The following is a 25,544-nucleotide window of genomic DNA, read 5'->3' as shown; positions in this document are numbered from 1 at the left end:
GCATAACAGTTACAAAGCTAACGAATTCAGTTTCTGTCTTCTACAAAAAACAGAAGATAGCAGCTACTATAGCTTCTATTACTTAAGCAACCTCTCTGGCATGTGCACGTGCACAGAAAAGGCTTTCACCAAATTAAAAAACTTGGGCCAGAAGCAAAAAGCTTATTCCTTGGTAGCATTAAGATGCAACTCACTGAGAGCCAGCAAAACAATACATTTTAAGTGCTCTCTGCGTAAGTAATCAGATTCCATATTTCTGCATATACAGCAGTTAATCAGTTAGCACTAACCCACTCCTTTTGGAGCCACAAACTTTATTGGTCACAAACACCAAGAGCTGGCTGTAATTATCTGAACCAGTATTAACCGGTACCTCTGAACTCTTCAAACAAAAATATCTTTCAGGTGCTCTTAGAAGAACAACATCAATTGCCTGCAACAATTTGATGGCTTTGCTAAACGGAGCACTGAAAAGCACAGTGGTACAGTTTCTTTTGTAGCCTGTTCAGAAATTATAGCCCCGTGCCTACAGCTTCAAATCAGGCCAAGCTTACCAGCCCAACTCTTACAGCTTAAGTTCACTGCACTCGAATGCCTTCAAGACGTGCTTTTAGGAGCCATGGAGAAGAACCCTCTGGTAAGACCACCATTATAAAGTACTGAGTGTTGTTTTACACTTAAAATAGAACTATCTGTTACAGTCATTCATCAGCTTTCCCTAGGCTGCTGCTCTCTCACTACTGAATGTGATCCTGCTCTCAGTTTCCCACTAACTTTTTCCCCCAGCGTTTATGGCCTCTTTTCATCTATGACACTTTTAAGGGACTACACCGTGTTGAAAAATGCTGGTTAACATTTCCTTTTACACAAGGTGCCTCATCGAATTTTCCTGACAAAACCAAACCCCAGAACCTTAACTAGAAGAGGAAGCACACAAACACACACGCCTCCCTGGCCACCATATCTCCCCAAAACATATCTGTTCAGTAACAGACCAACTGTAAGAATACTGCGATTAAAATCAGTATAGCTCTATACACTGCTTTTGTTCGGGATTACTAGCTAATGTCCTTCCCCTTACCCCTTCTGGAATTAATACTGAATTCTGTACTCCAAAACGCGGTTCTTAAGTCATACAAATGACATTTAACAATCAGAATTTTTCCACACAGTGATCCTCAATAAAAACTTCAATCCTCTACTGCAGTCTTTCAACAAATTAAAGGAATACAAAACTGGCTAATAACTGTTCAGTGATTTTTGGACCTTTGTAGCACTAGAGTAACAGCAGTACACTCTGCAGCATAGTTGCAAGTACGTGGGAATAAGATACTCTCTCTCATCTCTTTTTTTCTCTGAAAAGTGTGAGGCCTCTATTTCACCCTACTAAAGATTTTACCACCAACTGTACTGCTAGCATTGAGACACTGCAACTTCTGTGCTTGTATGAGATGCAGGACAGGTTCCTTAAGGTGTCGCAATTTTTTGTCTAAACCTAGTGTTGAGATCAAAAAAGGGATTGCTACTAATTGCGTACGTATCAATAACCAGGACAGAAGACATGCTGCATATAGGAATTAAACTTTTTCTAAAGCTCTAGTACATGAACATATCAAATCCCGCAGATTTTTTCTAGTATGGTTTCAGAGGTCTTACTTGATGGACATAAGCGCACAAGTGAAGACAAAAGATATTCTGTTTACCTGAAGTACATGAAGGTTTGAACTACATTCTAGTCCTGATCTTTCCAGTCAAAACTGTTTAAAAAACAACCCACCAAACAGTAAAACAAACAAGAAAACCCCATGCTTCCTCTCTACATAAAACTTTTCACAATTGTGTTTTCTGCCCACCACCTGGCTTTAAAAAGTATACGAACTTCTTTGAAAGATCATGTTTTTAGTCTGAACTCCAAATGAACAACGTGTAGGGCATGTAAAGAACAAGCACGTCATTAATGAAAGCTTTTCTCTAAAAAGGATAAACTTATTCTTGGGGAAAAGTGTGGAAACAGATGTTATCTAGGCAATATTCCTACAGGAAAAACGAATAATTTTGCCACACCTCAAAGGAAAAAATAATTGTGCTTAACAGGTAAGAAAATAAAAAAAATCAGAGCAAACCAAAAAATAAATCACAGAATATGCATCCTCGTTTTAATCATTAAGGATTACCTTTGAGCTCTGCTTTGGTGCTTGGCTTTGCACTTTCACAGGCTACACACTTCGTGGCCTCTGCTTTGTTTTGAACCAAGCAGGTCTCCCAATCCCAGCTTCCTTCAGGCTTCTTGAATTTGTCTAAATCCAGAAATTCTCCAGAAGGAGCAGAAAATGCAGATGCACTGCTACTGGTCACAGGTGTTGGACCCTCTGTGAGACAAACAAGACAGTTAACCATCCTGTTTGAACATGAACTATAAAATGAACATTAACTTTTAAATTTGATTTGTCAAATCCCACAGAAATGTTCAAAACTACTCCGCAACTCCCCCCCCCCCCGCCCCTGAAAAAAATAAAAGCCACCAAAAACCCACAAAGAAACAAACAAACAAACAAAAAAAACAGAGTGGAACTCAAAGCTTCCAAACAACACACAACTCTGTTCAGCACACAAGCTTCTGCTGCTGTTGACGACAGTGTAACCTCCATAAAGAGGCCTGACAGGTGCCTTTTAAAAAAAAGGTGCCTTTTAAGAGAGAAGCAGAAGATAACGCTTCAAATTCAAAACCGGAAAGACAAGAATGGCTCTTCCCTTCCACGGCACACGCAGAAAACTTTTATCCTAGTATTACTTGCATCGCTCTTCCTCCTGACAAGTGCAACGTAACCGTGCAATTCACTGCACCATGGTCACAGTAAACCCCTCATTTCCAAAATTCCTCCTTGCAATGGCAAGAGCCTCAGACAAAGATGCCGACTGACCGCTCAGAGGTTGGAAGTCCAAGAGAATCAACTCTGTCTGAAATCCATTATCTTACCTCAGGAAATTTCAGTCTTACCGCACAGGATGATTACAAAAGCCCGGTCTAGTCCATCTTAATTTGTTTCTTCCACGATATATTTGCACAGGTGTTTTTCGATGTAATGGCATGTTAAATGACATTTAGAGTCAAAGTTAGAATTAGAATCGTATTTTAAAAACAATACAACCACGCTCAAAATCAATTACGGTCACACACAATGGGAAACAACCCAGTACTGCCCTGAAGAAGTTACCCAGCGGGTCACTCGCTTTCTTGAAGCCTACCACTGACCTTCATAGGCATCTCTCTGCTTTAGCTTAAGACTAGTTAAGACTACACTGTCTTGAAATCTGGCTTCACATCTCCCCTCAATTACATACAAACGGTGAGTAGAGGCATTTTGGACACATTCTGTAATTTTTTTTACTTATTTTTTGAAAGAGAAAAACACTAATTTTTAACTCTTTCTATGGAGTTCTCATTTTCGCCAGTGAAAAATCACTATGTTGTTTTTAAATTAAGTCACCCACTTCAGCCATCTTCCCTCACCAGCTGCAAAGCTGGGGGTATCTGCATTGATCCAGCTCCGTACTAATACATTTCACAATCAGTTCAATTTATGCGACAGGCTGGAACCTGGGCTGAGACCTCTGAAGTGCCTGTAAACCAATCCTGCAGACAGCCGCTAACCCATCAACCGTACCTGGGAATCGTGTTGCTTAAAATATTCCATATATGCAACGTACTTTTATTCTGTACAAGATTCACAGAGGCTAGGATGGAAACAACAGGAAAAAAAGGACCATACCTGGTTTCTCAGACTGACAGGCTACACATTTGTTATCTTCCGTCTTATTTGGTACAAGGCATATTCCACAGTCCCAAGAGCCTTTCGCCTTCTTAAATTTGTCTTCAAAGCCCAGAGTGGCTGTTGTGTCAGTGCTGCTCGAGGAGGATGTCACTGTCACCGAGCTGTCTGTGACCACTGGTCATGTCAGAGCAGGCATTACTCCCGTTCCAGGTTTTGGTGTCTCACATGCTATACATTTTGTAGCTTCCGGTTTGTTTTGGACAAGACATGTATCACAATCCCACGTTCCAGGTACTGTTTTGAATTTGTCTCCAAAGCCCAGCATCCCTGCTGGGGGCGCTGCTGGCTTTGAGGTGTCGCATTGACTTGAACTTACTGTCTGTTTCATACTCTCAACTGTTGAGGCTTTAGTAGCTTGACAAGTTACACATTTGTCCTTTATGTCTTTGTTTTGCAGAAAAGGGTCACATGTATCAGATTGCCAGTACGATGCTTGTTTAGAAGTCTCTTTACCTGCAGAAAAAGTTGTTATTGCAGGCCTAGTATAAACCACTGTGCTTGTTGTAGGTTGCGCAGACATAGAAGAGCGTGTTTTCAACAATCCAAAGTCTAGGAAGCAAGAAAAAAAAGTCTTCCTGTTAGCGCAGCACCTCACTACATGTAACTAAGTGACTTTACTAGAGGGCAAAAATTTCAACCCAGGTGCCAATGGTTACAACTAGACATTCAGACCGAGCGCAACAGGAAGTCCCCAGAAATCTTATCTAAACGGATGAAATTTCATCTGCTGCACTGGGTCACAACAGAACATTTCGTTAAAGCTTCATTTAACTCTTTGTTTCCAAGCAAGCTTTAAATCAACATTTTCACTGGTCGATACAAGTACAAACAGACAGTAGCTGACTGAAATCTGACAGTCCAACGTGGAATGGAAATAATACAATTTGATTAAGACGCGATGCCCAATCGAATCAGATTTCTAAAGCTCCTCCTTCCGTAGCAGATGACTCAAATCTACTCCAGTAACTGTACAGAAGTTTGTACTCGGAGCAGCAATCCATACGGTATTTTCCCACAGATGCTGAATATTAATTAAATAATAAAAACTCAAGACAATTGAACAACTGTCTAATTTTCTATAATTAGGACAACTCCTTATTTAAAAGGTGGCAATTTTAACAGAAAAGACAAGCTACTAATACAGATAGACTAAAGGAAATGCATCTTAAACAGCAGCTCAAGTTGCTTGTAAATCTACCTTGAACATAGTTGTTTTGTGGTTTGTTTGTTGTTTTTTTTTAATCAAAAATGAAGTCTTTGAACAATGTGGATTTAGATTCTGCTTCTTTTAAACCGATAAAGAAAGTGAATGTCACTTCACTCAGAGGTCTTTCCTTAAACAAAATGCACAATGTATTTTCTCTCACTTAGCTCTTTCCAACAGAGAAATGTGCTGCCTTCTTAACAAGTATGTAAGTTAGAAGAAGACTTTTGGGAAAAGATCAAATTCAATAAAGCCCTTTTTCTTAAAAGATATCTTTTCCACAGACACACTTTATGAAACTGTTGAAAACAATTGCAATTGCTTAAAAACAAAATTCAGAAAAGGGTTTTTAACGTAAAACACTCCACTTCTGTTTGCAGTTTAAATTTTAATCCACAGGAGCCATTGTAAGCTAAGGCCCAAAGATTCGCAGCTTTCGCCATGTATTTGGAACTGAAGCTCTTTCCTATTCTTTCTTCACCTGGGCTGAAGGTGGGACAGGAGTGTTGAGCTTTACAAACATTTCCTTTTCAATTCCACAAATTGTATTTACTTAAAATGAAACATCGATTATCTGGCTAATTCTCTTAGTACCTCATTTACAATTACATCCTAACACGTAAAGGAGATGCAACCCATCTGCTTTTCATCTTGCAGTTTTACTTCCAGCAACAAACACCACTTAGAATAGAAGGGGGCAGATGCACCCTAACAAACGCAGCGCTTAATGTAATGCTCTCCTACATTCATATTTATAGCAGATACTCTATTAACCATAAGTCGTGTGTTGGTTTTTTTTTAATAAAAAATGCTAGCGTATTTTTTGCAGCATCTTTTTAAAAGGAGTTCATTATCTCACCAGGATTTTTTAGAACGTCTAAGACGCTTCCTTCCTTTAAGACGTGGGCAGTGGTGAAGGGACCACCAGCAAAATCTTTGACCTCCTCTTTCTGTGTGTTGATGTTGGTTGAGGTGGTGGTGTCTTTTGAAACAAAAGAAAACAAAAACAGCTTTCACAATGTGACCTAGTTAGAGCAGATTATACTCACTTTTGTTAGAAACAAGAATTTCCAGCTTCATGCTTCTCACATAAGAATCTTCACAAATTCTACTTACTTTGCAATGCTTTATGATTACAAGCAAAACAAAAAGCAACAAAACAAAACAAAAATTATAAAAGCAGATCTGTCACTGGAAAAATACTGCAGAAGTCCAACACTGCCTGGAATTGCTAGCATGCGCAGACAGGACAGATTGAAGATTTAATAAAGAAAAAAAGGAAAATCAGCACTTCAGATCTGAAGTGCTAAAGTTTCAGTTACCTAGGGTAAGAAAGGGCGTCACTGGAGTACCACTGGGTCCAGAAAGTTCTGCCGATTTTACAACGGGAACACTAAATGTAAACCCAATCTGCTATGAACAAGAGAGGTTTTTCAGATTCTCAAGCCACAGGAACTCCAATCGAATGCACACACAAAACCAAATCTGAAAGCTGCTCTTCACATTTGTAGCACGCATGCTGAATGACAAATTATAAGCCAGAAGCCTACATACTTTTCTCCATCAAGGCAGATTCTGCTTTAGTGTTCTGCAACAGCCTACTAAATGCCTAAGAAAAAAAGTCAAGCTCCTTTATTATTTTACTTACAGAAGACGTAGGTAGCACTTCTGCCTCAGTAGATTTCACAACTGGAGATGAAAACGCAAACTCAGGACTGCTAACAGTACTTGTTGGTTGTATCTGTATTTTCAAAAGAATTAAAGGTTTATATTTAAGAGCAACAACTACCTGAATTCACTATCCAACAGAAGTCCCGCAGTGACGTCGAAAAACCTGATGTTTGAGTTATTTTGCAGATAAAAGTAATAATAAAACACAGGGAAGTTTCCAAGTGGGTATAGGACAATATCTTCAAAACCAAATTCCAGAAACTGAGAGGAAAAGCTGGAGATGCTACTTAGGTCTAAATGCACGGAAAAACAAGCCAGGAAGCTGAAGAACGGCAAACTCAGCCCAATGATACTCCAAGAACTTCAGCAAACACCTCAACATGTTAAAGCAGCTGTCTACTTCAAACCGTACAAAAAATATTTCAAGTACTCTGGAACAGATTAATGTTTATTTTATTGCAATAATATGCCAATTATTGCACCCTAGGCTCATTCTATGTGAGGCTCATATGACCACGTTACCTCTAATTTAATAACTTAAATAAAGTTGTGGTTTAACCATTGCAGGCAACTAAGCACCACACAGCCACTCGCTCACTCCCTCCAAGTGGAACAGGGAAAAGAACCGGAAGTAAAGAAGTAAAGTTGTTAAATTTGAGGTAGCATTAATGACTCATCGCATGTAATGGCTACCTGGAAAGACAAATGCCATAACCCTGTACATACTCCCCACTCCTTCCCCTTCTTTCCCCCAGCATTTATTGCTGAGCACGATGCTAAATGGTGTGGAATATCCCTTCGGTCCTCTGGGCTCCGCTGTCCTGGCTGAGTGCCCTCCCAGCCTCTTGTGCATCCCCGACCTCCTCGCTGGCAGGGCAGCGTGAGAAACAGAAAAGGACTTGTCACTGTGTAAGCACTGCTCAGCAACAGCTAAAACACCAGTGCCTTACCAACACTGTTTTGCTCACAAATCTGCAACACAGCATCATCTACTACGAAGAAAATTAACTCTACCCCTGCCAAAACCACTATAAATAACTTGGCATAAAGTCCACACCCCCCTTCCCCCGCAGACTTCCACAGCATTTGAAGCAGTTATACAATCACGTTAAATGGGAGTTGGCAGGCTCTAAGACTGAGAGAAGCAGAATCAAAACATTTATGCCTTTTTCCCCAAACTGGCATACAACCCCAATTCATTCAGCTGCGTAGAAACTAATATTTGTTAGTTTCATGAGCACCACAGAAAAAGTCAACTCGCAATAAAGCAGTATACTCATTGTAAACATTATTTATAGCATAAAGATTTACCTTGCCCGCCGCCGTCGCTGCTGCATCTGCCATGCCTGCCGCCTCCGTTGAATTTGCCACGCTTGTCGTTGCCGCTGTTGACCTTGATATGTCCTTTGTCATCAGCAGGTATGGCATGCCCGCCGCCATTATTGGATATGTCAAGCCTGAGGGCACTGTTGAACACGTTATGCCTGACGTCGCCGTTGTATATATCATGTCCTCCACCTCCTCCTCTGATAGATCTGTCAAGTCCTCCACCTCCGATGGATCTGTCATGCCCTCCACCTCTGATGGATTTGCCATGCCCGTCGCAGCTGCTGGAGTTGCCGTGCTCATTGCTGCTGTTGAAACAGCGCTCGGTGACGCTGAGACAGCGCTACTACCAACGAAACTGGAATTGAACTGAGGCAGCGATGCAGCACTGATGGGTAGGGGTATTTTCGGTAGCACTGGTTCCTCCACTTCCTAAAGTTGCAAATTTTAATTTTTCTTATACAAGACATACTACTTTCTCACCCCATCCCACCCAATTTATTAACAAAATTAAATAGAACAAAAATCCATACAAATTAAGAGAAAGCAAGTTTCCAGAAGAAATCCCGATCTCCCCACCTCTGTCTACCACGTCATTTTAATTTATGGCAGGCCTGCTTCCACATTATACTCTATTCAACAACTGTACAGCAAGAACACTGAAAGTTAACTCAAAACCTGTGCGGAACAGAGATGCACAGATCACATTTTTTTTCTTTCTTCTCTGTACTTTAGTCATCAAAGCTCTAGAGAAGCATCATCCTTTCTAACTACCCTCGCATGGCTTCAATTAAGAGTACACTCTCAAGACAAGTGAGAAAGTGTTCCTCTTGCAAAATTAGGCAGGATAGCTGCCAAAGTTTCTAAAGTCACTACAGCAGTGAACGTGGAAAAAGGTAATGTTTAAAGAAGCAGGTAGGTTCAACAACCAAACTAAACACAAAAAGCACCAAAGAAAGTCAGACTAGCAGCACTGAAGATTGTGTTCTGGTAAATACAGTCTATACCATGTATCAGGATGCAAATATAAAAATCAGAAAACAGCCTCTTAACAACTTCAATTTTCATCCCTGCCACTTACTTTATTTGATTACTAAGATTGGATGAGTTATGTTTTAAATGGCATAGGAAATCTGACCAAAATTTGTACAGTACTATCATGATCTACTTAGAAATGACTAGGCAGGGATGTAAGTTGGTATTACTGATATTCAGTGCATCCTGTAGCTTACATCTGTTTCACAGTTTTGATTTGAAAAGTTTATGGAACTTTTGATATTTGGACCATTATTTTATTTGTGTTACAGGAATAAACAACAGTGTTTACGATTTCTTTATATTGCATCATCCTGAAGTCCCATTTAATGATTTGAAACTTAAATTAACTTAAATACTTAATATTAACTTAATATTAATTAAATACTTAATATTAACGTAAATACTTAAATTAACTTACAGGCAGCTTATATAACATCCAATAAAAGAAAAATTAATCTGAATATTCATGGTCATAGTTTTATGGAATAGATTTTTCCTATTAAAATGAGAAAAAAACTCTCTCACAATGAGTTTGGTGAGTATCAAAAACTGAGTCATCGTTAGCAGACATGCAGAATGCTGTCTTCTACTACTCTTTCAAACTCTTGGCCTGTATCTTTCTGTATGACTTAAATATGAAACCAAAAATTAAGCTTTTTTTTTTCTTTTTATACTTGGCACTCGTTTCAAGTATCATTCCTGTAGAAAAACTATACAAACCTTCACCAAAACATTACTTCTCTTCTTAGGACTCATTCATTCAATTGCTAACGAGAAATGTTATAGTTTGAAGAATCTCCAAGGTAAGAGAATTAAAAATTTCAAAATTACATAAGCAAAGTTCAGGTATTCAAAGACAGGAAATCAATTGGAGCCTGCTCTGAAACCCACAAGAAAACAAAAACAATGCAAAAATAAAGCGGTATTGTTATAATTTACTATGATGCAATAAAACTGACACACTTAGCTAGTTACTTCAGTAAGCTCAGTGACAGCAATTAATTTAAGAGTCACTTACCTGTTCTTGTACAGCTCTTGATAAATAGTGTATTCCTCTTTCCCTTCTCATTTTGCCGCCTCCGCTACTCACTCCTGAAGACAGACCATTGGACGCAGCAGTACTGAATTTGTAGCTGGTCACATTGCTAGCACACGACAGTACAGAAGTTGGGGGAAACAAGAGAAAAAAAAATCACCAGCCAAATTTTTTTTCAAGATATTAGAGCTGTTATTAGTCCTAGAATTGAAACCTGCTGATCAGAAAAAAACTAAAGCTGTCTCACAAGTTGCTAAACGCTGGTAAATACTTGATGTTCTAAATAGGAAAAACTTTATTAACAGCAGCAATGAAAAGGACATACATAAGTGCACCGTTCACACGGGAACAATGACTAAGCCAGAAGACCTGAAATAGAAGAGCTGATTTAGATTGTTATTTTCCAGTGCTTCCTTTAAATAGGACTGGTTCTCTGATTCTGCGATGCACGTGTATCTTTTGCAGGGATATAAAAGAACAGCTCACAAAAATACAGAAAGAGTGCACATATGCACACATACACATGGGAAACACTGCCAACAGCTCTGATAGAATAGGGACGCCTTAGACTTGTGTGGCAAGGTAATATGGCCTAAGCTTCAGAAGCAGCTCTGGCTTTCATGTGGCCATCAGCAGGAACAGCAGAGGTGTTTGGGTATGCCAACATTCCAGAAGTCTTTTCAGACATGAATACAGATCCCTTTTGTAAGGCATACAAAGGCGTTTTTCTGGTACTTAAAAAAGCCTAGCTCAAAACCAGAAAGATATCCTAATCCAAGAGCAAATGGGGAAAAAATAACCCAAACCAGAAGTGGAATAGGGAATAACTCTAACAAAAGTACTATGGCAAGAAAATGAAGTATGCCTGGAAAAACTGTGACCTCAAAGCTTATCTTGCAGCCAATCAGTCAGTCAGTACAAAAGTGCATTAGATCGCACTGGAAGACACCAGGTCAAACTCCCACAATACTGAGGAGGAGAACTGGTCTAAACTTGTCAAATACTTGACAACAGCCTGCTTAGCACTGTAACTGCATAGAGGAAGACAGATCCCTAAGGCAGATGCTCAGACTTTTCTCTAATCCAAACTGTCAATCCATTAGAATTCTGAAAAAAGTCTTACATCAAAATAGATCTTCATTCAGACAACTATCGCTTGCCCATAACAGCCCATATTCCTCTTTCTGTTAACACCTGTGAGCTTCAAGGGGGCAAAGACAGTTGTCAGCCTTCAAGCAAGTCTAATCTACAATTGGACTCAGGATATAAAATATATATATATATACACACACACGCATAGATATATAGCATTGGTGGGCCAGAGATTTACTGAGTATTCCAACTCAACTGTCCAAAGGGACTCTTGCCAGCAGATCAGTGTGGTGCTCCTGCTCCAGAACATGGCACCCAACAGAGACCAGCATCACAAAAAACACTACCACCACTACCTACTCTACAAACAAAAGGTAGGGCACTGCAATAAACTTTGTGAACGAAATCAAAAGCAGTGTGAGTTTTCTGTATCTCCTTCCTAAATGGAGAAGTAGAAAGGAGTTCTAACAAAGACAATTTAGAACAGTTTGAAAAAAACATAATTAAAACCCAGCACCTGATTGCACCTGTACCAGAACCTTAAAGCCAGTCGCTTCCACCCCTAAAAAGGTGGTTGTTGTGAAGTCCAACTTTTAGATGCCAAAACAAAGTGTTGAGTTCTTTCTGCAAGCCAAAGAATGCCCATGGTCACCTAAGAATTGCTTGGCAGATGAGCATAGAGTCAACAAAATTCCCTGCTACTGTTCTTTGAAAAGAGCGACTCCCTAAAAACCGAGTGCAAAGTCCCTTAACTCAAGCATTATTACCCAAAACACCATTTGCCCAGAAGGAAAAGCCATCAATATTATCTGGAGGATAACTCATTTGACCTAAACCAAGAAAGCAGTATAACACAAAGCAGTCTCCTCAAGAAGAAATTAAATTAATTCTGCTGGATTTTTTTTATTTTAGAGATGAGTTAGCATTTGGCCTCAAATGATTCTAAAGAACACATGGTCTTCATGTGAACTCAAAGCAGACAATTAACTTCATCATGAAAGGAGTATTAAAAAAAAGAATAATAAATCATAAATCTTCCTCCATGTTTTTGCTTAAAAAATAAAGAAAAAAACACATCAATAAACATCCTCCTGAACTGTAACTCACTTCGCCTACTTCACCTTCTAAAGAATGCTTCAGAAAGAATCATCCCATTAGGACAGAGCTTTCAAACTGCAAGCAATTAAATAGCTAAAACTAATAGCTTTTCCCCTAGGGAACATTAAGAGGGACAAATTATTTTGTTATAAGTAAACTGAGTTATAAACCATGAAATATCTGTCAAAGCAAAATTTGTAACGCTACAGATTTAGTTAAACTACAAAATGAGCCATATTTCCTGTAGAAGGAAAAAATTAGGCCTCCAATAGCAAAGATCCTTTCTGTGGATACAGCATTATAACGTGCTTCGTTTCCCATCTTCGTATCCTTCTCAGAAGATAAACTTGGGATAAAAAGTGGTGTATCAGTACTTTTATTCTTGCTCATCTTCCTTCCTTTCATAAAAACAACAATTTTCTCAAAGTTATATTGATCTTCAAACACAATCCAGACTTTGCAGCTGCCTCAAAATACAAAATTTTCATTGGATTTCCCATTCCTTTTACTGAGAACTGTCACCACCTTTCAGGTGCAGACCGTACTGAAAAAGGAGATTTCTTTCTTTCTTCAAGTAAGTTTTAAATTAATAGATGTCATACCTTTCAGATGGTTCTGCTCGCTGTTCTGCAGGCAAAGTCTTCTCTCTCATCCCCTGCAAGTTAAGTTTAGTTCAAGACTTAGCTGAATATGTACAGAATACACAAAGTACCAACAACCACTTCATGTGGTTTTTTGTGGTTTTTATTTTATTTATTTATTTTTAATTTTATAGCCCTGAATACACCTCACCTACTTAACGTTGTTCCCTAATTCAGCATTGTGGGTACAGTTCAGTTAAATTTTGGGGCTAAAGTAAGCATCACTGCTTCACTCAGCATTGAGGACAAACTGATAGAACACTAAATCAAATTTGTCAAATCCTCTAACAAAGAAAGTAATTATTTTAAACAAAATGACAAAAATTGTGTGTGTGGGGGGGAGAGTTTTCATCAAAACTTGTGTTTGCCAACCCCGTAAAAGGGACATACTTTTCTGTTTTCTATCATTTATCAACAAACAAGAAAAAAAAAACTCTACCCCCCTAAAAACTAAGCAGTTGCTGCTACATTCATTTTAGAACTTTACCAAATGGAGATTGTGCTGGCTAAACAATACAGAGATTGAAAGAGTTAAAAGCAATAAGCAACCAGTATTACTGTCCACTTTGATTTCCAGCCTAAAAAGCCCATACACTTAACACGTGGTCATTTGTACACTCAGACTGATACTGGAAACACAGATGTTTTCGCAGAAAGAGATGCCCATTTAATTTTATGGAAAATTTATCAGACTCCATCTACTCCAAAGCAATCAAAACCGATAACTCAGCACATTGTCAGAACTCTCACTTGGAGCACATAGCTCACCTGGAATAGTTTACACAGAACACGAGCATGTTTCATCAGTGACAGCTTTGTGTACATGAGAATATAAAAGGAAAACATTTCTGTCTTTTAATATTCTTTCACTGAGAACAGGATGACTCAATAGCACATCATGACATCGTGAAAACAACCACAAGACACTGAGTGTTCCAAAAACAGAATTAAATCCATAAAAGCTCAATCTATTTCACAATGGTTCCCACTGCCTTAAAGCTCGCCTCAAACATACTATCAGTACTTTTTGCAAAGATAGGATAACAATTGGTTTGAGAAACATTCCAAGACTGGAAAAAAAAAACAGGCACATAAGGACTCAAAAATGTACTCACTTGGTACTTTGTGTCTACTCTCTGGCAAATTTTGCTGGACTGAGTAGTTGAAGTCGGTGATGGTTCAGAATACCGCGTATAACGCATCGGTTGACGGTTTACCGTTGGTGTCACAAGTCTCTTAACAGGTGGAGGCTGGAATGCATTCTGGGATTCCAGCTTTGAAAGGGAAACAGCAATCAATTTATCCTTACGTCCACCCAAATTAATTCCAATATTTATTGATGAAAACAAATTACAGAACTATAAACCTCCCCCCATCGGTCTTGGCACTCAGTGAATACGATTTGAAAATTCTGAAGACCGTTCAACTTGTAGAGGGAAATCACCAGAAAACCAGTAACGAAATCCATAAAGCTATATATAAGTAGCCAAAGTCTGACTGAATTCCATTTCAAAATTTGGCAGTTAGCTTCATAGACAAAATAATTCATGCTACCATAATTAAAATAACCCATGTTCCTAGAATATGCTCCTATCTTTTCCTCTGCCCACACTGTGATTTTTTTTTTTCAGTAGCTTAATTCATTAATTTAACATTCGAAGTGTTAAGCAACTAATTATACAGGCTTCTGGGCTTCACATTCCCTACATTTTCCCTCTTCAAAGTTACACAAACAATAGAACACACTCAAAAAAACCAACTTGTCAGTCTTACAATAATCTCATTCATTAAAATATGATCCAATGCTTTACATGTGCATTAGATGCACTTCAAGTAGTGGGTTTGACTTCCCTTTTCAAAGCATTTTCACAGACCAGAGTTAATTTTTAACACAGACCACTGCGTGTTCTGCAAAACTGACTTAACTGAACTGTCAGACAGAAAACAAACCCTAAAGGCTACAAGATTTACCGATGGCTCCGCCTGCAGTCTTAAGGATCAGAAAATACAGTCTTAGGAAGCATGCTATTGTTCAAATCAATACCAACAGGAAATTTTTGTTTACGCTGCAGCTTTAATTTCACAGTATCTCCCAGCTCTTAGTAATAGGATTCACACTCTCTCTAAAGTATATAAAAATACATCTTTCTAAAAAATATTACATTCAGTTTGAAACCTTGAATAAGACATGTTTTATGTAAGTTCACAAATCTACTTCGAGTGAACGACGGTTCATTGCTGGTTTTAAAGGTAAAAAAGAAAAATATTAATTCCCCCAGTTAGGCATTTAATACACCAAGAGCTATTCTGCCTGGTACAGTTCCTTGAAATAAGAAAAATACCACATCACTGCTACCCACTGCAGAAGTTTAGCCCGAGTGCACAAGTGTTCCGTCAACCGCATGTTCACTTTAGCAGGAAAACACACGATCGTCTCCTCAGCAAATAATTGCTTCTCATCACGGGCTACCCTTCTCCCGCCACCATTATGAATTCTAGTATTATGAATAGACAATCTATCTCCTTTCACCCACTGACAGCTGCGTGCAACATTCATTTAGTGGCTGACAATTTCAGGCTCTCTGTTGCAAATCTGGCAGATCTTTCTTAATGCCTTATCACAGGTGTATTGCTATAATATAACTGAGAATTCACACCAGATTTGGTTTTAGTTATTTGGATAATATTTATGATATACTTCACTTCTCCATGCCCTTGTAATTTGGCAGATGGTGAAAAGATGGTCCAGGAAATCTGAGATGTTTGTAAACTCTGAAGTGATTGTAAACTTAATTATACATCCATCCAGTCAAGGAATTAGCACAGAAACTTCTTGAGACACTGTCCCTTTTCTCATTAGAACAGAAGATGAAAAGTTTGCACATCTTGTTATTTCCTTCAGTCACCTGATCTTCAAGTGGTCATTTAAGGGTTTTGCAATTTAATAAGCCCAAGGATACCCCTAACTAAAGTCGTCAAAAAAAGATGACTAGTTTTCATTTTTTAAAGAAAATGAAAGGAAATCATGCTTTACCACAGCATTATCACCAGTTCTGTGCTACCTCCAAATAGGAATTTAGGAGCGTTAAGATTTATAGCGTCAGAAAAGAAAAAGAAAAAAAAAAACCTCTACCCCCCTAAAAACTAAGCAGTTGCTGCTACATTCATTTTAGAACTTTACCAAATGGAGATTGTGCTGGCTAAACAATACAGAGATTGAAAGAGTTAAAAGCAATAAGCAACCAGTATTACTGTCCACTTTGATTTCCAGCCTAAGAAGCCCATACACTTAACAAGTGGTCATTTGTACACTCAGACTGATACTGGAAACACAGATGTTTTCGCAGAAAGAGATGCCCATTTAATTTTATGGAAAATTTATCAGACTCCAACGATGGTTCATCGCTAGTTTTAAAGGTAAAAATGAAAAATATTAATTCCCCCAGTTAGGCATTTAATACACCAAGAGCTATTGTGCCTGGTACAGTTTTGCAGTTTAATGATACCCCTAACTAAAGTCATCAAAAAAAGATGACTAGTTTTCATTTTTTAAACAAAATGAAAGGAAATCATGCTTTACCACAGCATTCTCACCAGTTCTGTGCTACCTCCAAATAGGAATTTAGGAGCGTAAGATTTATAGCGTCGGAAATTAACAATTTTCCTCCTCTTTACTTTGAATGGTGATAAAAAGCACAAAAACTAGTTTTCTGTGCCCGAATGAACACGGAAGTCTGTACAAAGTCTATATGACCACTCAATCAGTATTTTTCTATTTGTGATCATTTCTTCAAGAGAAAACTTGCCTCAACAGGAATTTTAATATGCAGCTTCACCCCAAGTTGGGGGACAAGATAAAACGACTTGGTGTGTTCTAGAGTTGTTGCTCTCAACTTACAAAGATAACATAATTCTTAACCTGAGTAATCTTCACAGCCCATCATCTACTGTGGATACATGCCAATATTAACTTGATTTGATGTCTATGTCGTCACTGAGGTTTGAGAAAATTTTTCTAATAGTGATAAAGCATTGAAAAAGTTATCTACCTCAGCTTAAGACATTATTGGTTCTTACCTTTCTTCGTTTGGACTGGAAGTCAGTAATATCCGGTTTATCTATGTCCGGAGGCTAAGGGAAAAAACAAAGCATAACTATTAGAGGGCAATTTTTTTTTCCTGAGAGAGAGGGTTCCCTGCAACAAAAATGTGGGGGTTCATGGTCAACTTACACAACACAGCGGCAAAAGAGATGTCATTCTTTTAGCATCCTGTTGAAAAAATAGCGCAATAAATTAAACCGGCCACAGCGTAAGGAAGAATAGTTTTATCTTTATCCTTTGATGGCACATTTACTAAGTTTTATAAACACATGAAGCAAAAACAGATTAAAAGAAGTGCTATTTACCAACAAAGCGGTTGACAGCTTCTCCACTGCCTCCAAGATGCACCACGCTGAGGTACTCAAGGTAGCGTGGGACCACACAGTTTCTTGTCTAGCTTTCGCTCTCTTTTGTGCCTGAAAAATTAGCATTTTAAGTGTTACAATGGTCAATTCTCAGCTAAGGAGGCATGTATTTTATGTCCCAAGGCTACACTGATGATACAATCAATATATTCTGATGACAGAGAAACATGCAGTCACTGGGAGTTCAAGCCATAAAGAAGAGAATACATTCGGAGTTTAATGAAGTTTACCTTGGGCCTCAGTGCATCTTGCACGTGCTTGTTGCACGAGCAATAAAAGAACTCCGTACTTGTAAAAGGTCAAGACGGATGATGCCAGGACTGCTAAGGCCTCCGAAGCAGTAATCAGGGAAACAGAACTCAAGAAAAGGCTTGTGGTACAGAAAGCATTTTCAGTAACAACACAGACCTCAGAGTTTCACGATGGTCTAAGTGTACCATCTTAAAATCAGTGTATACAATCATAACCAGGAACTAGTTTTACTTCTCTCTTGCTTCCTCCCTTCCCCCAAGATTAAAGTTGGCTGCAAATCTTTGTCTTAAAAGATAAAGATCTGATTTAAACTGTAACAGATCTAAACATTACACTGAAAAAATAAACTGTTTATTTGCACCACCCAACTTCAAATATCAGTCAAAAACTTCCTTTGGTGTGACTTTTTTTCTTCCCAGGTTAAACCCCTCATATAACCACACTGTGCTTATCACACGATGTGAAGACAGGAAGCAGACCACGCAGCATGTAAAAACACAAGTGAGACTCACAGAACCACAGAATGGTTAAGGTTGGAAGTGACCTCTAGAGATCGCCTGGTCTACCCCCCCGCTCAAGCAGGGCCACCCCGAGCAGGTTGCCCAGGACCATGTCAAGTCAGCTCTTGAAGACCTCCAAAGAGGGAGACTCCACAGCCTCTCCGGGCAACCCGTGCCAGGGCTCCATCAGCCGCACAGTGCAAAAGCATTTCCTGATGCTCAGACAGAGCCTCACGTTTCAGTTTGTGCCTGTTGCCTCTTGACCTGGCACTGGGCACCGCTGAAAACACAATGGCTCTCTATGCTCTTTGCACCATCCATTCAGGTATTTATATACACCAATAAGATCCCCCCTGAACCTCATCTCCTCCATACTAAACAGGCCCAGCAGTCCCTGCCTCTCCTCAGAGGAGAGGTGCTCCCAGTCCCTTGATCTTCTTGGTGGCCCTTCGCTGGACTCTCTAGTACCTTGCTGTCATTCACAGCAAGCAGCAAGAAGCAAGCTACTCTCTCCTTTAAAAGCCTAGTATTTTGGTTCCTCTTTTTACCATAATGCAGTAATATTGTAAAAAACAAAAATAGCCGACCAAAGAGGGTTCCCAGCTTTGCACCACAAGGTTTCAAGGTTTCCCGTAAGTGAGGTACTTGTACTGCCCTTTTTCCGTTGCACAAATGGACTGTCAGAACAGAGCCAGCAAACCCGCGTTTTCATTTTCTTCAAATTCCTTTTGATTTATCGATAAAAGTCACTTTCATTTAAATACATTCCTACCAAACCTGATTTGACTTTCCTTTTCGATTCAGCTCTAGCTAATCAGAGTTGTCAGCAGTTTTTATTTGCTATTTCCAAGAACTCTTGGGGGCAAATAACTCTCTCCAAGAACTATATGAATCATTCAAAACAGAAAGCATGTTACTGCTTATCTTGGGACTGCATTTAGTCCTGCATGCCTCTGTGTAACAGAAGAACAAAGGATCAGCAAAGTTGATTTTAGATATTTTCAAAGACTGCAGGTTTATACAACATATCCATAGCATGAATGTAGGCATGCTTGGAAAAGAAGATCCACAGATAAATATTAGCCAGGTTTGACTACTGTAGCTTTTGCTACCATAAACACAAGTTTTCAAAGTTATGCTGTCATTGGTTTTTTTGCATCAAGTTATTTTAACGTAATGTAGTCAGAGGCAGACAATGGCACTTGAATGGAATTTTTTGAAAGACCTAACAACAGAGGAAACCCCAACTACCAACAACTAGCCCAAACTGTCATTCTTGTTCTTTCTGACAAGTATTACCTGTGGTAAAAACTGTCATTAAAGAATTTAAACAGAAATCAATCTCGTCTATTTTTGTAGACCAAGAGGGCAGAAGAGCAACTGTTACCACATATTCAGCTCCCTGCTCAAAGCTCCTTTGGCAGTGCTGCTTTTTTTATTTCCATCACTATTTCCCACTACACTACTTTTCTCATACCTGATAAGGTTCCGTCTTTGGCTGCCTTGATCTTACAGCTGCACCACCGGCATAGGCCGTCTTTCCGGGGTAAAATGGAGAAAACCCAAGCTGGTTTTGCTTAAAAACAGACGTGCTTCCACGTACCTACGGAAACACAGTATGAGAAGTGGATAGAAAAACAGGTACACATTCAAACTGATTAAAAGAAATACTGTGCAGTACTTACAGGACACAGTCCTCCAAAAACAAATAAACTGAATGCAGGTTTCTTAGAGCTAGCTGCAGAATGCTGCGAGAGGGAATGAGTTCTTTCAGCTTCTGTGGGCCAGAGCAGTGACGATGAAGTATTTTTTAAAACTGCAACATCTGCCAAAATGACGTATGCTAGATGTAAATGCCACTCGTACGTACAGAACTTTAACAATAAAGATCACACTAATTCAAGTTCTTCAGTACAGAAAAATAAGCATGACTTCAGCTTCTTTAAATAGATCAACTTCACGTACAGACTGAAAACCAAGTATCACCTACAAACTTGAAAACTGTTCACAGAGCTGCAGGTAGTTTTCAGCAATCTTACCAAGTTAATACTGTGCTTCCAATGCAGATATTTTTTTCCTTCAGGCTAAGATAAAAGAGGACCGCATAAACATCAGTGCATTTGTACGGACAAAGCTTTTTTCTATGTTGGTAAAAGGCTGGAGGCCAGCACAGATCATAATCGCATAGGTTTTAAACCTGGAAGATTCCCCAAAGGCTGCTCTAAGAGTTAACGATCTTCTGCCCATGTATGTTTTACGAAGACACACCAGAAAGTTCTAGTGCACTCAGGTTATATTGCTAAAGCCCAGCAACTCTACTCTCAGCTGTACAAAAGTTCTCTGCAAAACCTGCTGAGCACACGTCAGTCCCTGTCTATATGGGGGACTAGAAAAAGCTGCAAACCTGCTGTTCGCCCTTTCAGCGAGAAGACCTACGTACCAACCTACATCGACACGATGCTTATTTTTTATTTTAAAATGGTGTGCTTTCCTCAATGAATTTGGCAAAAGACATGAAAGTATTGACAGCTGAAGCCTTCTACCAAGAAAGGTCAAAAAACAGCCTATAGCTTATGACAGAGTAGTTTCTTTATCTTCTCTTGCTGAAACACAGGAAAACATCTCGTGTTCCTGTTTGTCACCTGCACTTATTCACATTTAACCAGCTGTCTGTTAGATATTCTGAGTCACTCTTCCTTCTAGACAATCAGCCTAGTTGTCAAGCTACGGCAAGTCAGCCTGATTTCCTACCGTCCCAGTTCAAAATTTACATATAACCTAGCTGAACGTGTATATTTCAGCATTGACTCTTTCTAACATCAGGGTATCATAAACGTATTCCAAAGCACGCTTCTATTAAAAAGGTGATAGGATTATATACTTCTAAAACACTAAAAATTCAATTTAATTCTCGCATCCAAAGTTGACATTCACCTATTTTATTTACTAAGGTGATGTGGAATATTAAAGAACGCAAGGTACTTCACATTAAAAAAAAAGTCAATTAAACAGAGAACACAAAAATCACCTTCATCAGATGCTCTAGAGGAGGAATCACTGGTTGTTGAGATGTTATCATCGTCTTGTTGAGAGGTAGAATCTTCTATTTCTTTTATGAAGGACAGCCTAGGACTACCAATGCCAAATACAGAAGATGTCGAGGGCTGACAAGGTGGGACAGGAGAATCCAGCATGGTATAATTCAGACGGCTCCGATGACGAGAGGGCCTTGTTAACACAACTGGGAAGTTCAGTGCTGATCTACTTGTGGATGGTTCTAGACAAGAACAGGGAGATAATTAGCTTTGCTATAGACAAGCTCACAGAAGCCAAAACCTGTTTCCTATCGACAGCCATGCTATTGCCAAGTTCTAAGCGCAAAAAGAGAGAAGCCAAATTTAACTTCTTCCTCACCCAGATACGGTTGCATCTAACTGTCTGGCTACAACAACAACACTGCTTGCGATACACAGTATTAATGTTGCATCCAGAAGTAGTTAACTATGAGGTTTTACAACACCACATTCTGACCCCGTGCTCAAATGCTCTAACGCTGACTTGGCCGTTCACTAAATCAAACATATATACTCCTTCTCCCATGTACAGCTTGCAATAAGCTTTACAAAATTTGAGATTACACGGTAAATTACAGATAACACTGCAGCTTCCATAATATTGGAACAAAGGTTACATTAATCTGAATACACAACATGAAAATGAACGTTTGCAGTACTTTTTTCCCAAGTTCTTCCATATCAGCTCACGTTAGAGGCAAAACATCATCTCCTACCCATTAACTATTGGGATTTTGACCCAAGGGACAAGGATGTTGACCCAAGTAACCAGATGAGCATTTTTCCCTCTTGAAGCAAAGGGTCTGCAAACAATGCCAGTGGCCTGGAATAGGTGGCCTTGAAGTCTATCTTGCTAAAAAAAATCTTATTCTTAAGCATAGTATTCGACACCCACGGACAGCAACATAAGCTGCAAAAGGTTCCAGGGTGTCCACCTGCTCCTGATCTCCTGGAGTTAGCAAGCTTGCAGTGCAGCTGTTCTTACTGAAAGCTCCTTTCACGCAGTTACATAGGAAAGCCAACATGTGTTCCTCAGTCACGAAGACCTTCTCTATTCTTTTCTCCAAACTCATTCCCAAGCTACAGCTACACAGAAAGCCATCAATCTCCTTGTTTACAATTAGATGAGATTGGAGGCAAAGATATTTCCTCCTTATTTTTTGATTCTGCCAACAACAGAAGCAACTGACTTTCCACATTATCTATGGTTACCTACGCACGCTCAGACAAAACTTCTTTACTTATTAAAAGCTGACTTCCCCAAAACAGCTAATTTAAGAGAAACTCAAATAAGAATAGATGCAAATTTATACAACAGGACTACAGGAACAGTGAGAGGCACTGGATATAAGACAAATTAATCTTTCATGAGGTAAAGGAGTTGCAAACCTCGTTGCCAACGGTCCAAATACCTTTTCAAAGACACCCCCTCCCCCCGCGTAGACCTTAAAGTTATTGAATATTTTAAGGATAATAATCTCATAAACCACATCCGTGCACAAGTTCCCCAGTTCACCATCAAGTTAACGAGGAACTTTACTAAATTGATCAAAGCCCAAAACAAAAAAAAAACAAAACAAAACAAACAAAGTCGGGACACGAGACGGAATTTTCCTCTGCCATTCTAGCATCTAGTCTTTTGTTTCGAAGACTGCAAAACAAATTAATTTTTTTAATTGCCTTAGGCAATTAGACAGATTTTCATTCCATATCTTTTAAAAGATGGAAAATGCAACCCAGCACACTTGCAAATGACTTATTTTCAGCATTTAGCACCTGGCTAATAGAGTACCTAAAGTTAACTGATGCCTTCCAAGAGCATAAGATGTATGCTTCGTAACTGTGTATACAGTTTAAAGCTAAGACGGTTTCACAAACAGTTGTTTTGACTTTTTTTGGGTTTTTTTCATTCTGTCAAAACCCTCATTCCAATTTCCTTTTGAAATTCAGATTCAAAACTAGAAATCTGTGAATAAATACAGATGGCCAGAATTCCAAATGATTTTTCACATACCTCGTCTACTAATTCCTGCTGGTTCAGGCGTGAATCTCTCATCGATTATGGTATCTTCATCTGAATAATCGTGGTGATAGTTTACCGGAGTCTCCTCCTGGTTTGCAGATTCATTTCTGTCTACACACTCCTCCTCACGCTTATTGAAATACTTCTGCAGCCAGGCCGGTACAATATTTTTCACCGTTTCTGTCATTCTGCTAATTATTCCCTGCTTGAAAGAAAAAACACTTAATTACAGAAACGCAGTCAACAGCATATGCTGCGATACCACCTTCCACGGACCTTGAAGACAGATATTATACAGCAAATATTCAGAAGACGACGACGAGGTTGATCCCTGGCATAGGATCGCTACACTTCTGGTAAACCTAAAATTCACCTAAGATTGATTTACAACTACCTATCACTTTCTGCACTTCCAAGTGACCTTGGCAAGGTTCAAAGTTTTGAAACCTCTGCCAAAATTCACCAGCAGGTCGTCAATCTGCAAGGCTATCAGGAAACTCTACGCCTGAACAGCTCCTGACCTACAGACTTGTTCCAGGACTCTTCCTCTTCGCACCCTCCCGTGAAAACCAACTAAACCAGAAGTTCAGCAATTATCTACTGCGACAGTCAGGACCATACTACCCATTAAAATCAGTGAATCTAAATATTTTCAATTTTAGTAATGCTGAATTGCAGTGACTATACGCACAAAAAACAGTTCTGCTCTCAACAGTCAGGCTAACCCAGAAGATGTCCTGCAAGAAACACAGCTATAGCTATAGCACCAGCACCTCCTCTTGCAAGAGCCTTCTAAAGCTGTTGCTGTATTTTGTAGAAGACTGACTCTGCGGCATACATCGGGTACGATCGGAGAATTCCCACCTGACCGAAAGCCCCAGGAACTACGGTTAAATAAAAGATAAATTAATATAAATGAATATAATTAATAATAAAAATTAATAATAAAAATTAATATCCAGAAAGCTGACAATCATGAGCTAGGCATCCTGCTAATCATCCCTCCTGCAGGTAGGGAGAAAAAAAAAAGTAAATTAGATCCAGGACTAGTTCCCAGGAACTTTGAAGCTGCTAACTATACTGCCTACAGTGCCCAGGCACCTTCAGAGCTTAATGGTAAGAGACAGAGGGTTTGGTGGGCTGTAATTACGATCACAAGCACACAAAACACATCTATTTAAGTATTTCTAAGAATCGACTTATCGACTAAAGTTGTAGGGGGAAGGATGAGAAAAACAGCGGGGTAGGGATCAGAACCAGAGGTATAACCTCACAAAATCGCATCGGTCGCTTTCGTGCCTCCCCAACTGCATCACTGAGAGACAATTAACATTAAGCCACAGAACCTTCTGCAGAGTGGACATGATATTGAAAATAAACTGAAATTAATTGACAAATGCTCTAAGCAAGCTATCTGCTCAAAGCTCGTCCTTTTACGTTATGAACATTTGCACGATTCGTCTGGTTACAAAGCTAACTGCTATAATAAATGCACACATGTAACACCTATCAGTTTGTCTATTTATCAAATCATTAAAATTCTTCCCCGATAAGTTACTGTTAATTTGATCTGCGCTGGATGTGCAGCAGCCATTCTCTGTGCAGAATCCCCCAGATATCCCCACGCACGTGTTTGCTCTGGCACACTCTTTAAATAAACCTACTGGAAAACACGCAGAGATAACAGACAATGGAAAAGTTAGAAAACCATCTCCACTGATTATTTTTAATCCACGTGTAAGGTTTATCAGTTAGCTACACAGTGTCGGCACACGCAAGCTATGGCACTTTCAACATTAATGCACTGTTCAAGCCAGAGGTTTCAACGGTTGCTCTGTAAGCGTGGGGAATGTTTGCATTGCCCTTCCAGGCCAGCTTTAGATGGACAAGATTGATTGTCAATATGTGGTATAAGGGACTTGGCATTTCTGCAAGTGATAAAAACCTAATTGAGCAGCTATCCATGCGTAGCGCTCCCTTGGTTTTGCATATGATAATCAATCCCCTCAGCTACGTTGCTCATTTAATAGCGGAGAGGTTTTGGCTGAACAAACATGTGCAGAGGGCATCTCCAGAGCATCTCTCTGGGCGTCCTGACATTTCTTAGCAAAGAGCTGCTGGGAGGGATCTCGGCGCGTCCCCCCTCCAGCACGGGGATTTTCACACCCCGAATTGACGGACCGCTTTCACCGTCAACCTGCTGTACCCTACAGCACAAACGAGAAGCAAAGCCTGGCAGGTAACGTTCAGAGAATTGATGATGGGCTGAGGAGGGGTGCAGGGAGCGGG

The 25,544-nt window shown here is 39.4% G+C and overlaps 1 protein-coding gene and 1 pseudogene across 4 annotated transcripts; both read right to left on the bottom strand.

The window, feature by feature from the left end:
* Positions 1-1,607: 1,607 nt before the first annotated feature.
* On the bottom strand, positions 1,608-14,141 carry LOC308186348 (nuclear pore complex protein Nup153-like; annotated as a pseudogene). The gene is made up of 7 exons: positions 14,055-14,141; positions 12,901-12,953; positions 10,091-10,217; positions 8,020-8,466; positions 6,686-6,778; positions 6,360-6,447; positions 1,608-4,382 (listed from the first exon to the last, which is right to left on the bottom strand). The product of its transcript is annotated as a nuclear pore complex protein Nup153-like (transcript).
* Positions 7,890-24,283, bottom strand: LOC308186342 (nuclear pore complex protein Nup153-like). 3 transcript variants are annotated; one of them, XR_013944022.1, is made up of 8 exons: positions 23,247-24,281; positions 21,187-21,435; positions 19,844-19,983; positions 19,636-19,761; positions 17,347-17,457; positions 17,171-17,209; positions 14,055-17,070; positions 7,890-12,953 (listed from the first exon to the last, which is right to left on the bottom strand). XR_013944022.1 is itself a non-coding variant. In XM_080608494.1 (7 exons), exons 1-7 carry the CDS (start codon positions 23,440-23,442, stop codon positions 16,990-16,992), a joined length of 942 nt encoding a protein of 313 aa, XP_080464620.1. In that variant the 5' UTR covers positions 23,443-24,281; the 3' UTR covers positions 13,572-16,989. The 3 variants fall into 3 exon arrangements, 1 of the variants encoding a protein (XP_080464620.1); XR_013944021.1 differs by lacking the exon at positions 17,171-17,209 and having other exon boundaries at positions 23,247-24,283; XM_080608494.1 differs by lacking the exon at positions 7,890-12,953 and having other exon boundaries at positions 13,572-17,070.
* Between the last annotated feature and the right edge of the window lie 1,261 nt (positions 24,284-25,544).

This window comes from Anser brachyrhynchus (assembly GCF_964034855.1).
Source record: "Anser brachyrhynchus genome assembly, contig: SCAFFOLD_292, whole genome shotgun sequence".
NCBI classification, from domain to species: Eukaryota; Metazoa; Chordata; class Aves; order Anseriformes; family Anatidae; genus Anser; species Anser brachyrhynchus.
Note: the sequence above shows the minus strand (reverse complement) of the source record. Positions and strands in the feature narration are given on the sequence as shown.